At 37.6% G+C, this 20,107-nt stretch overlaps 4 protein-coding genes across 4 annotated transcripts; 3 read left to right on the forward strand and 1 right to left on the reverse strand.

The window, feature by feature from the left end:
• The first annotated feature begins 2,001 nt into the window (after nt 1–2,001).
• Nucleotides 2,002–5,290, forward strand: LOC109167295 (multiple organellar RNA editing factor 1, mitochondrial-like). The gene is made up of 5 exons (XM_019316313.1): nt 2,002–2,518; nt 3,151–3,248; nt 3,327–3,392; nt 3,512–4,287; nt 4,865–5,290. Exons 1-5 carry the CDS (start codon nt 2,121–2,123, stop codon nt 4,874–4,876), a joined length of 1,350 nt encoding a protein of 449 aa, XP_019171858.1. The 5' UTR covers nt 2,002–2,120; the 3' UTR covers nt 4,877–5,290.
• Nucleotides 5,291–6,658: 1,368 nt separating this feature from the next.
• LOC109167021 (uncharacterized protein At4g06598-like) lies at nt 6,659–10,831 on the forward strand. Its single transcript, XM_019315919.1, has 5 exons — nt 6,659–7,311; nt 8,146–8,860; nt 9,467–9,542; nt 9,666–9,792; nt 10,372–10,831. The coding sequence occupies exons 2-5, from the start codon at nt 8,163–8,165 to the stop codon at nt 10,575–10,577; spliced, it is 1,107 nt and encodes a 368-aa protein (XP_019171464.1). The 5' UTR covers nt 6,659–7,311; nt 8,146–8,162; the 3' UTR covers nt 10,578–10,831.
• Nucleotides 10,832–10,940: 109 nt separating this feature from the next.
• LOC109167020 (COBRA-like protein 1) lies at nt 10,941–13,631 on the reverse strand. Its single transcript, XM_019315918.1, has 6 exons — nt 13,459–13,631; nt 13,284–13,374; nt 12,197–12,668; nt 11,892–12,048; nt 11,500–11,771; nt 10,941–11,316 (listed from the first exon to the last, which is right to left on the reverse strand). The coding sequence occupies exons 1-6, from the start codon at nt 13,545–13,547 to the stop codon at nt 11,039–11,041; spliced, it is 1,359 nt and encodes a 452-aa protein (XP_019171463.1). The 5' UTR covers nt 13,548–13,631; the 3' UTR covers nt 10,941–11,038.
• Nucleotides 13,632–16,581: 2,950 nt separating this feature from the next.
• On the forward strand, nt 16,582–19,801 carry LOC109167242 (uncharacterized zinc finger protein At4g06634-like). Its single transcript, XM_019316238.1, has 6 exons — nt 16,582–16,893; nt 17,278–17,336; nt 17,750–17,949; nt 18,323–18,412; nt 18,733–18,876; nt 19,052–19,801. The coding sequence occupies exons 1-6, from the start codon at nt 16,808–16,810 to the stop codon at nt 19,607–19,609; spliced, it is 1,137 nt and encodes a 378-aa protein (XP_019171783.1). The 5' UTR covers nt 16,582–16,807; the 3' UTR covers nt 19,610–19,801.
• Nucleotides 19,802–20,107: the final 306 nt, after the last annotated feature.

The following is a 20,107-nucleotide window of genomic DNA, read 5'->3' on the forward strand; positions in this document are numbered from 1 at the left end:
AAAAGTCATTTTTCATGCTTTCCAAACAGACTGTAAGTGCAAAATATTTTACTCTAAATCTCTTAAATAGACAAAAATATTTAATTTAATCTAAAATTACGTGATTAACAGATTACAGGGCGTTTGGTTTGAGGGATTTTAAATTCCCTTCCCACTTAATTCTCACCTAATTTCAAAGGCCATTAAATTCCGTAGTTTGGTTGGAGAGAATTGCAATTTCAGTCCCCATTTTCATGGAATTAAAATCCCATGTCCCCCCTGGTATTTTAATTCCTGGGAAAAAAAGATAGTGATGAGTCAAAATTACCCCTTCCTTTTTAACCTAAAATTAATGTCTAACAACAATAATGGACATTTTTGACTTTATACTACTTATTCTCTTTCAATTCTCATGTATACCAAACATTGGAATTTAAATTCCCATTAATTCTATTCCTGTCAACCAAACACTGAAATTTAAATTCCCACTTTATTCCCAATAATTCAACTCCCATGGAATTACAATTTCTTTCCCACATAATTCTCCCCTCCAACCAAACGCCCTGTTAGCGTATCACCGGACTAAGATGTGTCCATTTGTTTATTCTTTATTTTTAATGATTTTTTTTTTTTACTTTCTATTTTATACAAACAAATTCTTTTTTAAACTTTTAAAATTATTCCCTATGCCAATTAGATATGTTGGATTCGGTTGACGAGGCTTTACTGAAATTATTTACAGTTTAATTTTTCATAATATTAAATTTAAAATTAGTGTGTATTTTAAATATTTAGAAATGCATTAAAGTAATCATTTATTATTATTATTATTATTATTATTATTATTATTATTATTGTTATTATTATTATTATTATTATATAAGTAATACTAATGAGTAATGACAATAAATAAATAAGAAATAGTTGGTTTAACTAATGAATAGTAAGTATGACAAATAAAATGCGGTAGATGGAGTATTAAACAACCATCATCTATCCGAATTGAAGACAATCGTGACTGTTCAATGATTGAAAAACGACATCCATTATCGTCTGGGACTGCCATAGTTGTCTTCCATATGTGGACCTCAAAGACGAGGGTCCAAATTTGGATCATCTGAAGCGAGAGCGACAACGACAAGTCTTAATGAAGATTTTTGGTAATTCGTAAAGAGGTCGAGGGGTTATGTTTGCGTATAACAGACTGAGTTTTGTTAGTAAAGAGATAAAGAAGCACGTGAAAGTGTAACTAAACACATTGCCAGTGATTTTCAAAAAAAAAAAAAAACATATTGCCAATGCTTAGCGAACGCACGAGAAGTAGCAACCTAAATTCACAATGACTTTATTGTTTTTGTTTTTGTTTTTTTTTTCTTTTTTTATAAATGAAATACTTATTGTTTTAAAAAGGGGATTGTAAAATCTACATGGCAATCCAATCCATTTTAATTGTCATAAGAAAATAATACCGGAGTTCAAACGTCTAGTGAACTCAAAAATTAATTTTATTGAAGCACCTATTAGAGATTACAACTCCAATTAATTTTTAACAACTATAATCACACTAACAACATAACAATTGACATATCAATCACTCTTCATCATACAAAACTTTCCATGATGTCACATTCGAGTCATTTTCAATCTTTACATTTCAATAACTTTTAGTTTTTAATTTAGAGAATCACAAGATAAATTCTCAATAATTTCACAATCAAGATAATAATGATATCTACTTAATAATATGATTTATAAGTTTAGACACCCACACATCTATACTAATCTTTGATTATAGACAGCTGTCTATTGTTTTCTTTTATTTATTTTGTTCAATTGACAATATTTATCCAAAATTCCAAAAAATGGTTGGGCTTTAAAATGGAATAGTGTATGATGCAAGGGGTAAACTTAAAAGTCAGAAAGTATAAGGGTGAAATATAAATTTTGATTTTATCTGGGGTCATAGTATAATTTCTTAACTCCCAAGGTATAACTCATTAACAGTTCTCCGGCTACTTTCTCGCGATATCACTTCATTTCTGGATTTCTAACAAAACGGAAACTCAAAAACCCTAAACCCTACCCCAGTCCTCAGTGTATCAAACTCCTCTTTCCGGCCGTCACCTCCACCGACGTCAGTGATGGCGCTCTGCCACCTCCGCCTGCGCCGCCGCGCCCTCTCTCTCTCTTCGTCGATACTCAACCATCATCTCCACCACTCAAGCCTCATTTCCCCACTCCCTTCGGTCTCTGCTTCGCCTGCTCTGTCCTCCATTGGTTGCACCTCAAGCTCAAACGTTATCCCTCAATTTCCGTCTCAATCGAGGCTCTTTAGAGCGTCGGCGATCTCATTGTCTTCGAGGTCTCGGTCTTTCGACCGGAATCCAGCTGACGAGGAGATCGGCCCCGACACTATCCTCTTTGAAGGATGCGATTACAATCATTGGCTGATTACTATTGATTTCCCCAAGGACCCGGCCCCCACCCGCGAGGAAATGATTGAAACATACATTCAGACTGCCGCTAAAGTTTTCGGAAGGTCATCTATCCCCCACCCCAATCGCAATTTACGTACTCAATGACTTGTTTATGATATAATGTTATTTGCGTGATATTTTATTTATAGACTGACTCATCTATCACCTCATTCCTTAGTACATTTAAGGATTGGTTGCTTTCTATAGAATTGTTGTCTTGTAAACATGAATTAACTAGAAAAATTAGATGGATGGATAGAAGAACTACAATTTATTTGTGTAATTATGTCTGTGGAGTTTTAAGTACATATTTTAAATGTTTGAGGATATTGTGCAAAGCAAGCAAAGTGCAGGGTATTGATATTCAGGGATGAACATTGATAGCTGAATTCTGATATCAAAGAAAATTATATTTTAAGGGATTTATATGATAAATTAACATGGATTATAGTGTAAGTCAATAGTTAAACCATAACATGGATCATTTGCCATCTAATTTTGCTGCCATTCTTTGGATATCCTGTTCTTAACTAATAGAAAGGCGTTTATATACTTAAACTCAGATCTACAAATGTAATGCTCTGAGGTATGTCATATGTGGATATCCAATTCATGGAATGCATTATAAATTGATACTCGACTTTGATATTTTAATAACCTGCTAGGATTATTTTGTATAACTGAATGGTTGCAGTGTGGAGGAGGCTAAACAGAAGATTTATGCATTAAGCACGACAACTTACCAGGGTTTTCAGGTCCTATGTTCAGAGGAAACATCAGAGAAGTTTAGAGGTAGGCAAGTTTTGATTGTCTTTGTGGAAAATGATGAATTTATTTCTGTTTGGATCTGACTTTTTTTGCTTCTATCAGGTCTGCCTGGAGTAGTCTTTATACTACCAGATTCTTATATTGATCCAGTAAACAAAGAGTATGGAGGTAGAAATTATTACTCCTTATTTACTGGCATCTTTTTGTGTTTACTATTATTATGTACAAGAAAAATTGTAGTACTTTGTTGCCTTTATTGGGCTTGCTTACATTTAGCCGACTATTAGGTGACAAGTATATGAATGGAGTGATTATTGAGAGACCTCCACCCGTACAGTATGGGAGACAAGGACGTCGAAATCAGAGGAGTAATCAACCATATCAACAAGGCAACTCAGGATATGATGGCCAGAGATCGAGGAATTTTGGTCCACCACAGGGTCCACCTCAACAGAACATCACACCACAGGGTCCTCCCCCTCAACAGAACCAAGGGCCACTGCAAGGCCATTCACCTCAACAGTACTACAGCCAACCACAGGGTCCTCGACCTCAACAGACATATGGTCAACAACACTTCCCTCAGCAGAATTACGGTCACCAGCAAAATCCTCTGCCTCGGCAGAACATTGGCCCAGAGCACAGTCAGCCTCAGCAGACCTATGGCTCACCTCAGACTCCACCTTCCCAACAGAGTTATGGTTCCCAACAGAACTATGGTGCACCAGGAAGTCAAAGAGGTTCTATGCCAGTGCGCAATGGCCCTGGTGGATTGGATAACTATCAGGGCAGAACTCAAGATCAGGTTCTTTCTCAAACTGATCAAAGTGGTTATGCACCTAGGGAGCAGAGGGCCTTCCAAGGAGGGAATCAAAACTATGGCCAAACCCAAGGTGGACATTTTGGACAAGGACCAACTGGAAGCCAGTGGCGTGGAACTGGACCTTCCTCTGGGCAGAACTACCCAAATTACGGAGATCAGCAATTCCCGCCCTCGGAACAGAGGAACGTTCAAGGGGATGAAAGGTACCAAGCACCCATGTGGAGGGCAGGAACTGACCAAGTATGATGTCTTTCCTTTCATATCTTTATATTTGTTTCATTCTAAATTCTTTTCTTGAAGTCAAGGATAAAAGCATTAAGTGTCCAGTTAAAAGATCAAAGTCACCCTTTCCTCACCCAAGTGAAATGTGATATTTTAGAGTAAATATCTTAGTTTGCTTTTCAACCTTTGAAATTCTAACTTCTGATGTCTGGATGATGTGCAGTCAACTTTTGCCAAATTAGGAAGAATGCATGATAGATTGATAATGATGCATAACTACCAACTGAAGGACTTAGTGATAGAGTCATTAGCTAGTTTAATAACAATTATGTGGACCTTCTAGTTTGAAGGTTCAAGTTATCTTTGTCCATTTACTCCATTCCACGTTTGATGTTGATAGATTCTTTCTTTTACAATCTTGCTTTACTGTTATAGGAACTAGATTATTACTCTTGTTTCAGAACTCATATCTATAAACTCACTTTTATTACAAACTAGGATTGGCAATACGCCAAGTAATGAGCAACAGAAATGCAAATTTTCTTTGCTAGTTCATTGTCTTGTTTTCTAACAAATTTTGCATTCAAATTTGCAGGGAAGAAATTAAAGATTTTCCAAGAATTCAAACCTTATGATTGCAAAATGAAATTTTTAAGTGTTTAAGATGGTATATCTGTTATAGCCTGTTTAAAGGAGCCCGATGGATGCAGCATCTTGATGAGAGTTATGTAAAATCATGGCAATGCTTCCATTATCATTTTGGTGGAGTTTTAGATGGAATAGCGGTGTTCTCAAGAATAATGCCTATTAGTTCTATGGATTTTTCTAAGTCTTGAGCTTGTGAATTATAGACATTCTTAACTATAGTAAGCAATTATAGACTAGTAGAATTTTGCTTCCAAACGACTTCTTGACTGGTATTAATTAAATGTCCATAAATAGAAGTGTACTAAGTTGAATATTTTGTTATAATTGTTAGAAATGTACGAAGTAGTAGATTAATGGTTATAATTGCTAGAAATCGAATCTTATAATAATGTTGACTGTTGAAGTGTTGAGTCAAAATGGCCTTTTGAATTTTGAACGGCGTTATTTAAATGATATAGCTAATAATAGATAGAGCGGCCAGTACAATTATTCCAACACTATGAATTTGATGGATCCACTCCAGCAGGCATTGGGCATTGCACAGGACTGGTCCCTGTGAATGGATGCCTTGTTGAAGCAAGCATCTGAAAAGAATGCTCCAAATGAGTAGTACACAAGTGCTAGCCATGTCGGCAAATTATAACATGGACCAGGGTCTACCTTGCATTGTAGACCCTGATCCAAAAATAACCTTCATATTCTATATCTATAGTTGACACATTTTGTACTCGCAGTAAGTACAAAATGTGTTAATTGAATGTACAAAATTTTTGAATTAGGATTTCATAATGCAATATGAACCCTGGTCCATAGTATAACAATTGAGTCATGTAGACATATATAAGTTTGAACTTCAAATTTAAGGGCTATCATGTCTATGTCCTTGGGTTTTGTGAGAGGAGATAAATTACGGAATTTGTCTTAGTGACGTGAGAATTGAATGTTTTGTTTTTTTTTTTTCTAAGGCTTATTTCTTTCGGGATGAATCCGAGTATTTGTTGGATGCTATACTCACATTCAACTTTTTGACCACTGAACTATGTTCGGGTGCCATGTGTGCATATATGATATGTTGTTTGGTGGAGGTGGGGATGGGAGGAGATGCCAGGCCACACACGCACAACACAGAAAGAGGTTAGTGATATGACACAAAGATCTTTGACAGACAAATACTGATTAGGGATGTGAATCAGATCAGGTGAGGGACGAAAGAAATGGCAAGTGGTGAGGGGTCCCCAACCTATAGCTGGCCCTCCCCATACAAATTGTGGTTGTTGCTCATCAAACTGCCCACTTCTCCTCATCTTACTGCCCATCTCTTCTAAATTTATCAACTTAATTGCACCCATTATTTTTCACCACCTAGAATCATATTTTACATTTTTATCATTATTTTGTTTTAATGTATAGTGTTTATGTATTTGCATACCACATCTAATATTTCTATTATTGTAAGACTAATTCAAATTCAACTCAAATGACGGTTATAGGATTTGACTCCTAGTCCTTATTGATTTTTTTAGTTTGAGTTTGTTAGTTATCTTAAGTTAATTTACATCGTGATCTTTTATTGACTAGGATCACAATGTAAAGTTTACTCATTGCACACTTCGAACAGTGATTACCGATTTTTTCGTCATAAAAAAATAAATCCATATATATATATATATATATATATAATCTTGATGAAAACAATCCTGACATAATGAGAGAAAGAACAACAGACCTCTCCAAAAAAATGTTACCAGCTCCAAGAATAGGTGTAACATTTAGGGCAAAAAAAGTTGCAAAACAGAAAACATTTGAGAGAGAAAGTGCAATCAAGGGAAACCCAGAAATGGAGTCTACTATAAGAATGAGCTGTAAGAAATCTGTCATATACTCATACAACACCAGCCCACTTGCAGAGTGAGAATGGGGAGCCAAGCCAAGCCAAGCCAGCTACTCTCACCTTACACTATCACATTGATTGCGACACTTCAATCCTCTTTTACGCAATAAATAATTAGAGACAGTAAATAGTGAGCTGTAATTGCAGAGGAAATCCCTCCATTAACTCCACTGAGCTGTTTCTCTCTTTATTCTATTGGGAAAAAAAAAGGGAAAACACAGTACGGGGATTTCGCAGATATCAAAGAATTTCAGGGGTCAGATCGTGAAAAACATAAATTTCCAAAAACATATCGGTTTGGTCCCGTCAACAGTTTCTATGTCAACGAGGAAGAGTCGACACTGAGAAGAGCAGAGCAGAAGAACCGGGGAGGAAGAGAGCCCTTTGAGCTTTTAGATTTTGCGGAATTTTCAATTTTTTTTAATTGGGTTCACATTGCTGAGATCGCAATCAGGGGAAGATTTACATTTTTGATCGAAGCCAATTCTCTGCGATTTGTTTAGGTATTTTAGTTATTCATTCCCCTATTTTTTTTATTTCAATTAATTCGCCTGGGAAATGTGGCTGAAATCAAGGAAAAAGGGTTGATGAAAATGTTGAATCTTTGGGGTTTGGGTGATTATTTGGAAACCGCGAAGGGGAATGTCAAATTTTCGTTTTTGGAAATGGTTTAAGTTTGGGTGTTAGATTGGAGATTTGAGTAAATGGTTCTTGTTCTTGAATATGCATACTAGTTTGAAATAATCAACAACTTTAGTGGATTAGGAGTTTGCGAGAAGGAGCTGAAATCTTAGAGGAACTTGTGTTTAAGCAGTAATGAGCTTATAAATAATGGGTTTTTTAATGAACTTAGCAGCTAGTACTTGCTATGAACATGATTCATTTCTACATGTATTGATTTCGTTTATGAAGCTGATAGAGTTTTGATCTTGATGCTCAGTGTAAGAGTTTACCTGTGTATGTTTATATATTTTCTAAGGTTATTCTTGCCTTAATTTTGATGGTGGCAATGCTTTATTTTATTTTATTGTTTATTGCTCTTTATTCTGGATTGCCAGATCTCAAATCGAGCTCTTTTGATGAATGAGGACTATGTTTTAACAAAAATAATGTTCTGATTTTGATACTTAGTAAGATTGAAGGAAGTGGCTGAAATGTTTTGTGTTTATGCTGGACCGCCTGGTGTTTAAATAAGTTCGATTGTGGGGATAGTCTTTAATTGCACAGTGCTATTCATTTTCGTCGACTTGTGATAACACATTACTTGTTTTTGTTTTTTGTTATTTCTATGTGATTCTGTAGATTTTCGTTTCTCATTTTATGTTGTTCTGTTACAGGAATTGTTTGTGTTTATATGGCAAACTCTAAGGGGCCATCTAGTGTCAGAAATGTGATGTACAATGGGAAGAACTCTTTACTGCCTCCTAAAAGTCCATTTCCGAGCATATCCCCATCGTACATTGATTATGTCCCGACTATCACACAAAAGGGTGTTTCAAAGCCGAGGGAATTAAATTCGCACCATATGCGTACTTCGTCTGAGAGCTTTTTGATAGAGGAGCAGCCGTCTTGGCTCGATGATCTTCTTAATGAGCCAGACACTCCCGTGCGTAGAGGAGCTCATCGGCGTTCGTCTAGTGACTCGTTTGCGTATTTGGATGCCGCTAATGTTTCAAACATGGATTACTTAGTTCAAGATGATAGCAAGTTTAGAAACGTACTGCCTAACCCTTCTTGGGGAACCCAAGAATTTGATCTCCATAGAGATGCTCGGCATGCTGCTTTTTATGCAGATTCTATTGCTTCGAGCAAACACAAGAATCGGGCAGCATCTCCCAACATAATCGCTCACCCACGTGGCATTCCTTCTCCAAGAGAAAATTTTGTTGTTCAATGTCCCCTGCAAGAAGCTGACAGGGCCCCGTCCCCAACAATTGAGAAGCAGGATCAAGTTGAATCTGGCCTGCTCGATTCAAAAAGCTCTGCGGAAAAAAAGGATTCTCCTCATGCCAAAAATTCTTCCTCGGAAACAGATACAAAACGTGCAAAGCAGTATGTCTAATTCTTCTAAGCAAACCCCCAATCCCCTTGCCAAGTTTCATCACAAGAAATCCCAAAGAAACTTATGGCATGTTTGGTTCGCGGAATAGGCCTGGAATGGAATAGCATTCCCAGTAATAGGCCTATTCCTTTGTTTGGTAGAAACTTTTATTCCCAGGAACATTGGAATAGCCTATTCCCCTTGCAAGGGGAATAGAGATTCTTGGCCCCCCTAGGTATTAGGCTATTCCTGAGTTCTCATACAGTTGGAAATAACTGGAATAACATTCCCAGTAATAGACCTATTCCTTTGTTTGGTAGAAACTTCTATTGGGAATGGCCTATTCCCCTTGCAAGGGGAATAGAGATTCCTGACCCCCCTAGGTATTAGGCTATTCCTGAGTTCTCATACAGTTCTTCACTTTATCGCTATATCTATTTCTGTGCTTCATAGTGCATGACTAAAACCATTGCATTACTTAGACGAGTCTTCTTGCCTTGCAATAATGTTACCTCATGGTGTTCTTCCAGGAAAAAAGAAACTAGAATAGAGTGAATGTTTAAGACTCGAAAGCTACTTTGCATCTCAATTAACTTTAGAAATGCTATGTTCTCCAGGCAATTTGCTCAACGTTCACGAGTTCGGAAGCTTCAATACATAGCTGAGCTGGAAAGAAATGTCCAAGCTCTACAGGCATGTACTCTCATCAGCTATAGAAGATACAGTTTATGCGAATGGTTTATTATTATCATCTTCTTTTTACTGTTTGGTTAAGTTATTTCAGATTGTTGATGCCACTCTTTTCTCCGATTACAGGCTGAAGGTTCTGAAGTTTCTGCTGAGCTCGAATTCCTTAACCAGCAAAATCTTATTTTAAACATGGAGAATAAAGCTCTAAAGCAGCGTCTAGAAAGTTTAGCTCAAGAACAGCTAATAAAGTATTGTAAGTTACTTCTAGTTTCTTCGTCTTTTGTTGTATTTGATAACTTGGGTACACGATGCTTCTTATACAAAACTGGGTCGGTCATCCTGAAGCTTTATGATGTTTTGTTGAGCTTATATCTAAATACGGAGTATCTAATACAGTTTCCGATGCCTGTTCTATTTGTATCACATTTTAATTCTACTTTTTAACCTCTTGGAAAAGTAGCTGTAAGATTGGTGCTTACCCAACTGTTAAGAGTCCCACATCTATAAAATAAGAGAGAACATAAGGGTTTATAAGGTCATGGGTTAGACTAGCTAATTGGTTGAATTTAATCTTTTAGTGTGGTTTGGCCCATGTACATTATAGCCCAGTTGAGTGACCATAACACCAACATTAAGCTTGCTGTTTTCTCGGGGAAGAATATTATTAGCGGAGTACTTTGTCTTTCATACATTATGTATCTAATGTCAAGTGTTGGTCATTATTGTTATGTCATCAGAAAATGAAGAAAGTTGTTGGAAACGCGTAAAGTTTGTAGCTTTTATCTATCTCGACTCGCAAAGATAATAACTTTGGTGTAAATGGCATATGCAGTTGAGCAAGAAGTATTAGAGCGAGAAAGAGGGCGACTTCGGGCCTTGTACCAGCAGCAGAAAACACAAGCAAATCAACAACCGCCATCTTCTGGGCATCGACGCGCCAAAAGTAGAGATCTCGACCAACAATTTGCAAACCTGTCGTTGAAAAACAAGGAAGCTGGCTCTGACCACGAACCCATCTCGGGCCAACTGCAAATTTGACCATTCTTTAGCTAGAACCTCCATAACATCCTCTGACCGTTCCTCATTGCGTGCGATATGATTAGCTCCCCAAATCCTGTGCTTCTCAGACTGCTTTGCCTTTGCTACTAGCTTCACATAGAAACTCTAATTTCGGTTGTTGTTGTATCGTTTAAAACCTTTTTCTTTGTCAACGATGCTAGTAATCTTTTTTCATGTGCACCTGGCAGTTGCTTGCCTGAGGTGATTGGTTTCAAGCATGATTCTTCCTTCCACTTTGTGTATGTTCAAGCTGTGATTAAAAACCCTTGTGTACTTCTGCTTATTGTAATGCCATATTTTTAGAAACAGAATCTCTTTAAATCAATTGCAGCAAAGATTCTCTGCTTAACATAACTCTAACCAGTTAGTGATCTTCTGTCTCTACAAATCCTTAAAATCACCCAGAAACATATCAAGATTCAAGAATCTTTTTTAATGTTTCAAACCACAAATGTTACTAAAAATAACAGGAACAAGAATTGCAGCAGGCAAGAATGTGGAGGTGCAGAATTTGGGAGCCTTGGATAATCATCAGGCTGTGGCAACACACATTCTTCGCCATTAAACGAAATCCTTCTGGGAAAAGCCCATCCTTCCCTGAAAGTGAAGGTCGCGGGATCTTTGTTCATCAACAGCTCGGTCTGCACATTCCCACCCTCGCCCGCTTGGAGCAACACGTCGTTGTAATACTGAATCCCGTAAAACATCCCGGTGTCATCTGCAGCAAAACCAGTCATATAAATTTCTGATACCAAATTGAAGCATGTGCTCCATCTCAACTAAAAGCCTAAGCTGATAGTTGGATTGCACTTTAATGGCTATATGCTCAACAATATAGACAGACAGCCCGTTTGATTTGATATGATCTTATAACAATGTAGGGAAATATAATCCGGCTTACTTATATCGCCATACTGGTTGAGAGTCCTGTAGTTGAAGCTGAAAACCCGTGTAACGTTCCCCAGATTCGGGTGAAGAACCACGAGGTTCCACTGGCTGAAGTTCTTGGCGAAATTGTAGTTTGTGATCGTGATCTTCACCCTCCAGTGCTGTGTGTAACTCAGCTTGACGTGCCAGTGGACCCTTATCGGGCACATGTGTTGGGTGCACTGCACAATCGCCTGTGGTGGCTCGTAATGCTGCAGCTGAACCACCGGGGGCTGCTCGCCCGCCCTGCACCCGCCCCAAAAGACCACATAAATACATAATACACACAGGCAAAACCGACAAAAAACATAAGAAAAGGAACAAACAAATGTGGTCTGAATGTCTGAGAGATGACAGATGGTTTACTTCAAGCATTTCGCTGATCCGGGCTGCCCTTCACATCCACATGTACAGATCGGACATGACACAATGGTTTTGTTGTAAAATGTAGACAAGGAAACACAACATGTCGGGGAGGATTGGGCGCGAAACTGGGAGTAAGAACATGTTATGTTCCATGTTCCTGCCATTATACATACAAGATTTATGCACCTAGTTAAGAGTCTGGCATTGAAAATATAAGAGAGAATATATGGGTTTATAAGGCCATAAGTCAGACTGGCTAATTGATTGGATTCAATCTTTCAGTGTGATATAGCCATATGCCTTACCAACAGCCTGAGTCGTTCGACGCCCATGATCCTCAACAAACTTGGTGGGGGGCACCTCAAACGCCTCCCCACACGTGTAGCCCGGGACTCCCAGAGTGAAGTTCCCGGGAATGGGAGGAGCAGCAACAGCAGCACCACTGGAACTTTTGCTGGAAACGCGCCCGATGCTCATCTGGAAGGCAGCCAAGTATTTCTCGGGATCTTGAGTCATGGATGACAGGACCCCTCCCTTGCAACAATTCAAGAACTGCTTGTTGAACCGGGTTCCTGGCAGAAGGTCTATAATAACAGGCTCCTTCTCACAGCAATGGGGCCTTTGCCCAGACTTGAATGCAGAACAGTTCCCTTGTTCTGTGGCCTCAGCTCCCCACATATCCCAAATCACTCCATCGCCTCGCCATTGCCAGCTCAGCTTCCAACCGGGATGATCTATGTGGCGGTATAGCTGGTAGTTATAAATTGACACTGTAACCTACAAACCAAAACATAAAAGTTTGTTTACTTGTACATTTCTAGAACTTGATCAGAGAATTGAAGTAAACTCAGCTACAGAATCTCTTACAAAGTTGCAGTAAAACTCCAACATTTAGCCTTGATTTGAGAAAGCACAAAACAGATGAAAGAAACATAGAATTGCAATTCATGTAGACAAAACCATACTGACTTGGGACAACCCCAGCCAAGTTGGTTAGACTGCTGGTGATTTGGTAACCACAAGGTTACAAGTTCGACTCCGAGCAGTAACGGCCTATTGGCCTTCTTGAGCCGATCAACTATAGACGAACTAGGCTGGTTTATCACCTTATAGTCTTTTGTCGGCTAAGGTCACAAGATTACAAGTTCGACCCCTAGGGCCTATTGGCCTTCTTGACCTAATCAACTATGAGCAACCTAGGTTGCTTTACCTCATTTGCCAATTAGGGTCACAAGGTTATAAGTTCGACTCCTAGAACTATAGGCAACCTAGACTGGTTTACATTCTTGTGGTCCGGTTAGGACTATAAGGCGGGATTTACCAAGTGCACACCGTCTAACGGTTTCTCTCGTCACTTGAAAAAAAAAAAAAAAGAAAAAAGAAAAACCTTACAACTTGGTTAGCATCATTGCCTTCAATGATGTCCCATTTGATGGTGATGTGCCCGTTGGGATCTAGAGGGTCGTATCCATCTCCATTGCCACTGAAATTCACCATCACAAATAACCATCAACATTAAACCGATTTAAACGATGCAATAATAATAACATTTTCAAAATTTACTTACAGTAAACAAATGAGAGACAACAGTAAAATCAGGAAGGAACCACCCCCTCTTGAGCTTCCATGGATTAAGAAAAATGGGTTTAAACCCATTAATCCAACAACTCAAATTCTTGAGCTTTTGGGCTTTAGAGAACTGACAAAACACAATGGCATAAACTCTTTCTCATAAGATGCATACAAGAATTAAGAAAAGGATTAAGAAAGAGATCGAAGAGATCAGAAGTATAATAGTATGTAATATATTGAAAATGAGTAGGAGTGCATGTAATTAAGGGAAGTTTATGTCTGATTCTCCTAGCTTAAGAGTCTAATTAATGGGTGGATAGAGGGGTTTAAGGAAAAAAAAAGATTGTTTTATTTAGATTAACAGAAATATAGAGTTTGAAGGGGACTTTCATGCACTTGGATCCTAACTATATGGCAGTTTAGATTAACTGAAATATAGAGTTTGAAGAGGACTTAGTTAATTGCAGTTATAAACTTGACTCCAAACAAAAAAGAATTGAAAGAAATTCTCAAAAAAAAAAACTTGTTATATTTAGATTAACTAAAATATAAAGTTTGGCCAATGATCTTGTGGTCTAGTGGCACGAAGTGATTCTCCCAAATGAGATATCATGGGTTTGAGCCTCAGTGGGACGGTATTGACTCTTTGTGTTTCAATAACTTGAGAAATTAAGTAGCTTAAAAAATTACGCTAGAGTAAGCACCAGATCTCTTGTGTACACCGCTCACGATTAAAAAAACATGTATTTAATTAGATCTGATCTGTACTCCATGACATTTTGAATTAACTGAAATATAGACTTTGAAGGGAACATACATAGTTAGTATAAAGTCATATGATACCATTCCATTTAAACCAAATAAATTATAACTTAATATGATAAGTCAAATTTTGAGCATTATTATGTATCAAGACAAATAAGGTCAAACCCATCGATCCCTCTGAATTTTCTCTAATTTAGCCATCCGATTGGAGTGTATGTGTCAATGAAGTTGGTTAAAACAAGTTAGAAAGTCATTTTTCCTTTGCCCAAACTTACTAAACTACATTGCTATATGATTTAAGGATGTTTAGCTAAATCAAGGAAACCAACAATATGGCCTAATAAGCTACCTCATATATATCTAGCTTGGACCATATATATACAGTTTTGTTACTGAATGGCTTGTTTGGTTATTTGTATTACTAGATCAAACATAAAATGAGTTTGTTTCATCCAGAACACACATTCAGGTCGCAACAGGTTTTCTGTAAATCGATCAAATATCAAACACATGCAACGAAACATGTATATATAGCTTTCATGTTGCATTGCATGCGTGTGCGGAGCAGATTGGGACTTTAATCTTAATTGCAATGCTTGAATTGAACTCGGCTTAACTCAATTCTTGTGTCATGCATAGATCAGCTTGAATCCTCTTTAATTTGTGAAATGAATGAATATAATGGCTTTATTTTAGTTTGTCATCAAACTATAGTAATTTTTCTTGTTAAGCAGGCTATATCAATCATAATCTTTGCCAGATTGCTCAAGCAAAAGGCCTGCTTAATTCTTGTCAGCCAGCTAGGGTTTGTTGCTATGGCCATCTTCTGGTGATCTTTATTTCTTAGTACTGTCGTAACGGCATGTCTTTTATCAGTTTTATGTAAGTGGACGACAGACAAAAGAAGAAAAAGGCAGACATCAAAGTATGGGAGTTTGATTCTTGTAATAAAAGATAGCATGAATTGAAGAAGCAAGAATGAAATAGGTAGCAGACAATCACGTAAACAGCATGCATGCATGCATGGGGAACAACATGTTACATATATGTTTACCTTAGCTTGTACTGTTGTACACGTCTTAGCTTGCCTTCCCACTTTCTGTTTGTTGGCTAGCTTCAATTCGATCTTTATCTTTAGTGTAATTCCACATCATAATATTATGAGAAATCAATTACCATATTTTGTATAACATGACTTGCATGCATTCTTTGAGCTTATTCTTGCAAGAGCTATAATAATCTGATTAGCGTGCATAACGTATTTGTATGATTGTTATATTTTTTTTTTTCCTCGACGAGGGAAACCCGTAATCACTACCTGAAGGTGTGCACAGAGTAAAACTAGTTCAATAGTTTTTCTGATTAATCATATGTCCTCTGCAACCAAAAGCCTAATCTATTAATGCAGATGGTGGAAGGAATCGCAAACACTGATAGAGATGGGGACGGAATCACAGATGGCGAAGGAATCACACAGAGAGGACAAGAGAAAGATAGGTTAAGCAAAATGACGAAATAAAAAATAAAATAAAAAATCTATTCTTGAGAACTCAGAAATAAGTTAATACTAGGGGACCTTATCTTATTTGGTGGAATGAGCTATTACCAGGAATATTATTTTTAAAACACAAACGGTTGCTAAACAAACAAATAGGCCTGAGAATACTATGTTATTCTAGGTCTATTCCCTGAACCAAAAGGACCATAAAGAAAAGAAATGATGAAGCACAAACCCACCCAAACAGAGTGGGAATTCCAAGGATTTATATGTGGAATAAGGTTCAAATTAGTCATTGAATGTAACCTGAGAATGCAATTAGGCCACTGAACGAAAGAAAAATGCAATTAGGCCACTGAACACTCCAAATGTATGCAATTTCACCTGATAGCAGGTTACTTGCTTACGTGGCAGCTGAATTGACATTTTTAAATAATTTTTAATAATAAATTTTTTAATTTTTTTTTAAAGAAAACGATGGTAAGCAAGTAAAATTTAAAATTTATTTAAAAATTAAAATTTATTATTAAATTTACTTTAAAATTTATTAAAAATACCAACTCAGCTGCCATGTAAGCAGGTAACCTGCTAAAATTGATGGTAACCTGCTATCCGGTAAAATTGCATACATTTAAAGCGTTCAGTGACCTAATTGTACTTTTTTTTCGTTCAATGACCTAATTGTATTTTTAGGTTACGTTCAGTGACTAAATTTGAACCATATTCCTTTATATGCGAGTAATTAATATGCATGTTTAAAAAAAAAGTAATTAATATGCAATAATTTGAGAGTGAAACCCCCAAACTCTTGTGTAATTATTTACAAGCCCATAACTTTTCTGTAATCCGAAAGTTGCAAACTTTGTTGTGAACCGGACCGCCTCTTCTTCACTAACGTCCGGTCCGGAAGAAACTACAATGGCAGAGCAGACTCACAAACTTCGAAGTTCCGAATTTCACCAGTACAACACGACCTCGTGATCCTGAAAATCGAAATCTAAAGCTCCTAACCCTAATTCGCAACGATATATATAGCGTAGAAGAGTTAATCGATCGGCCACCGGCTCCGGTGTCTGATTAGATGGAGGCTCAGACGTTTCACAACCTTTTCGACCGGCGCCCCATCGCAAAGTCCAGAGCTCCCGCCACCAAATGGTTCAAGGAATGGTAAGCCAAGGAAAATACAGAAAGAGAATATGTCAATTTCTTATCTGATTTGATTGCGGAAGTCTTTGATTTTGTATATTTTGCACCAATCTCTTGCATAGCTCCTATTTGCACCATCCTTGAATGGAAAGTTAACTTTACTTAGAACTTAGCTGCTCCAACAATGGCGAGAACGTGTGTTTTAGGGCCTCGTGGAATTTAATTACGACGTATTAGTATCATTTCTAGTGTTTGGTGATCTCTAACGTTTCTCATTCCATTAGTTTAAAGATTAATAGAGCAATCTTCAAGCTGCCCCTTCTTTTTTTTTTTTTTTTTTCATCTGGTCTTGTTAATGGGCTTCTGGAGTGAACTGTGTTGCTCACCTGCTTTCATTTCTGTCAGGGTGCCACAAGATGTTGTAGCAACTGGTGGGAAGTGCTTGCTTTTAAAATGGGTTAATGGTTAGTTCTTATTGTTCTTTTTATACATTATGCTGCTTGCAATATTCCTTTTTAGGATGATGAGTGAAACCTGCATCCACTAGTACCCGATAGTGTGTTTAGGTAAACCTTGCATTGTGACCCTAGCCAACAAAGGACCACAAGTAAGTAAACCAGCCTAGGTTGCCCATAGTTGATCGAATCAAACCAAGAATACCCAATAGGTCGTTCCCGGGAGTTTTGAACTTTTAACCTTGTGGGTACTAACAGGCTGACTAACTTGGTTGGGTTGTCCCTGCTGGCACTATTCTTGAAAATGTTACTGGTGGATGGTCATAGATGTTAATGGTTTATACACCATGTGATTGGTTGGTTAGTTGCACTTGATAGGAATCTACTTTTATTGAGTACTAGTTCACGTTTTCTTTCATCAGAGGCCACATTGAATGCTTTAAAGGAGAAGCCGATAGAGCCAGAAATTCCAGAAGCTGAGCCAGAGCCAGCTACTGAAGTTCTCTTCCTCTGCAGTTATGAAGGCTGTGGAAAGACATTTATTGATGCTGGAGCTTTGAGGAAGCATTCTCACATCCATGGAGAGAGACAATATATCTGTCACTATGAGAATTGTGGAAAGGTATACCGGTTTAATATGTCTGGAGCATTCTCTATTCTAAGCAATTTTGCATTTAAAATCTTTAGGCGTTTCAGAGGATTGGCATAATTAGCTTACTGTAATATTAAATGTAGTTTGTGCTGTTGCATTCATCTGTAAGCAATTGTGAAATTGCTGGTATCATTTTTGTTTTCTCAGGAAAATCCATTTTGCAAGGGTAAAAGTCCCTCTATTGACTATCTTTTTTTTTGTTTTTAATCTGGAAAATTCAATATCTTTCTCAGCTAAATCTATTAACACATTCCATATACAACAGTCTTTTATGTTGGGGTGGGGGTGGTTTGTCCCACCATTTTCCTTGCTTTCAAGACTGAATCATAAGCTAAATTTGCAGAAATTTTTGGATAGTTCAAAGCTGAAGCGGCACTTTCTTATTCATACAGGGGAGAGGGCTTTTGTATGTCCAGTGGAGGGCTGTGGCAAGGTAATTTTTATTTATCGTCAAATGTTGTTGACCTTTACTGTTGGATTAATAAGGCAGCAGCATACTGACCATATGGTTACTGAACAAGCTTTGTTTTCTCTGTTAAAGCCCTTATTTTATGTTTCTTAGTTAATATCAATTAGTCCAATGGTGAAATATTCTTGATATGCTATTTTGGAGAACTTGATAAAAAATGCAAAGGATAGTATGCATTCAAACAAGGGCATGATACACAGAAGCTGTTACGGGAAGATAGATATAGTGACATTATTTACTAGATTGCCGTGTGACCATTTTATGTTGTTTCGGAATTTTTGCAGGCATTCTCGCTGGATTTCAACCTGAAATCACATATGAGAACACATTCACAGGAAAACTATCATATCTGTCCATTTCCAGAATGTGGAAAGCGATATGCACACGAGTACAAGCTAAAAAATCACATTTCAACTACTCATCAGAAGGTTGGTATCTCTCTTTCTAGACAGTATTTGAGACTCATTTTATGGTGAAAGTATCTTTTTGCCAATGTTGATTATGCATGCATCTGTTGTTGACACACAAAATACACTTCTATTTGCAAAATCCCTTTGACCATGGAATCTGAATATAATCAGTTTAAGGAAAACATTTCTGTAGAACGGCACACCAGAAGTGGCAAAGTATGTCCAGCATATAGAAAAGCCGACCAAAGCACCAAAATCTTCTGGAGGAGCATATGCCTCAGCTTCATCCGACCGCCCTTACGTCTGTCCATATGAAGGGTGCGATAAAGCTTACATCCACGAATACAAGCTCAATCTTCATTTGAGGAAAGAACATCCGGGTCATTTCCCAGACGAGAATGCCAAGAATGCTCACCCCCCTGCATCTGCTGCCGTTGAAAATGAGATGGATGAAGAGAGTGATCAGGAAGCTTATGCTGGGAAACGTGGAAATGGGAAGGCTCAGAAACAAAGCAGCAGGCCAAAGCCAAACTTGAAGTTGCCTCCTGCAAAAGTCACACAGCGTAAAGGTTCCAGTGCTTCTCCCGCCAACCTGAATGTTGTTAAAAAACCCTGGCCCATTAAGGAAGATATTTACGAAGACGAAGAAGATAGCGAAGAAACAGAAGAGGAGCGGGATGATGTCGGAGATGGATGGAGGTATGGGGGCAACAACGAAGATGATGATGAAGAGACAGAATATGAAGACTAGGGTTATGTTTTGAAATTCTATTATAGCCATTCATGCCTGCTACTTGGATTTTCCCATGAACTTTGTTATTGTAATCTAGGAATGTTAGGTTGGTGTTTTTTTGGTAATGAGTGTGGGAGTGATAGCCATTTTGTACTTCTGATAATGTTGTTCCAAAGTATGAGAATGAATAACATAGACTGTTTTCTTCTAGTCTAGAGAATAAAACCCATGCCCATAAACTTAAGGTCTAGTTTGGTTGCTAAATAACTCATGCTATATTTTCGGTGTATATAGCTCAACTGATTGACTAGTCTCAAGAAATTAATAACTTTGCTTTCTATTAAGAGAGAAACACCTCCCATAAGTTCTCAGGTCCGGTTCCCACTTCGCCCATTTCTGCTTGTACACTTTATGTACAAGGAGTCTTTATCTTTTTCGCGGGATTCAGTAAAATGACAAACAAATTGAGCTAGTCCGACCGGGGGAAATAGTTATTTCTTAATATACATTTGTCAC

Source organism: Ipomoea nil, unplaced genomic scaffold (genome assembly GCF_001879475.1).
Source record: "Ipomoea nil cultivar Tokyo-kokei standard unplaced genomic scaffold, Asagao_1.1 scaffold3147, whole genome shotgun sequence".
Lineage (NCBI taxonomy): Eukaryota > Viridiplantae > Streptophyta > Magnoliopsida > Solanales > Convolvulaceae > Ipomoea > Ipomoea nil.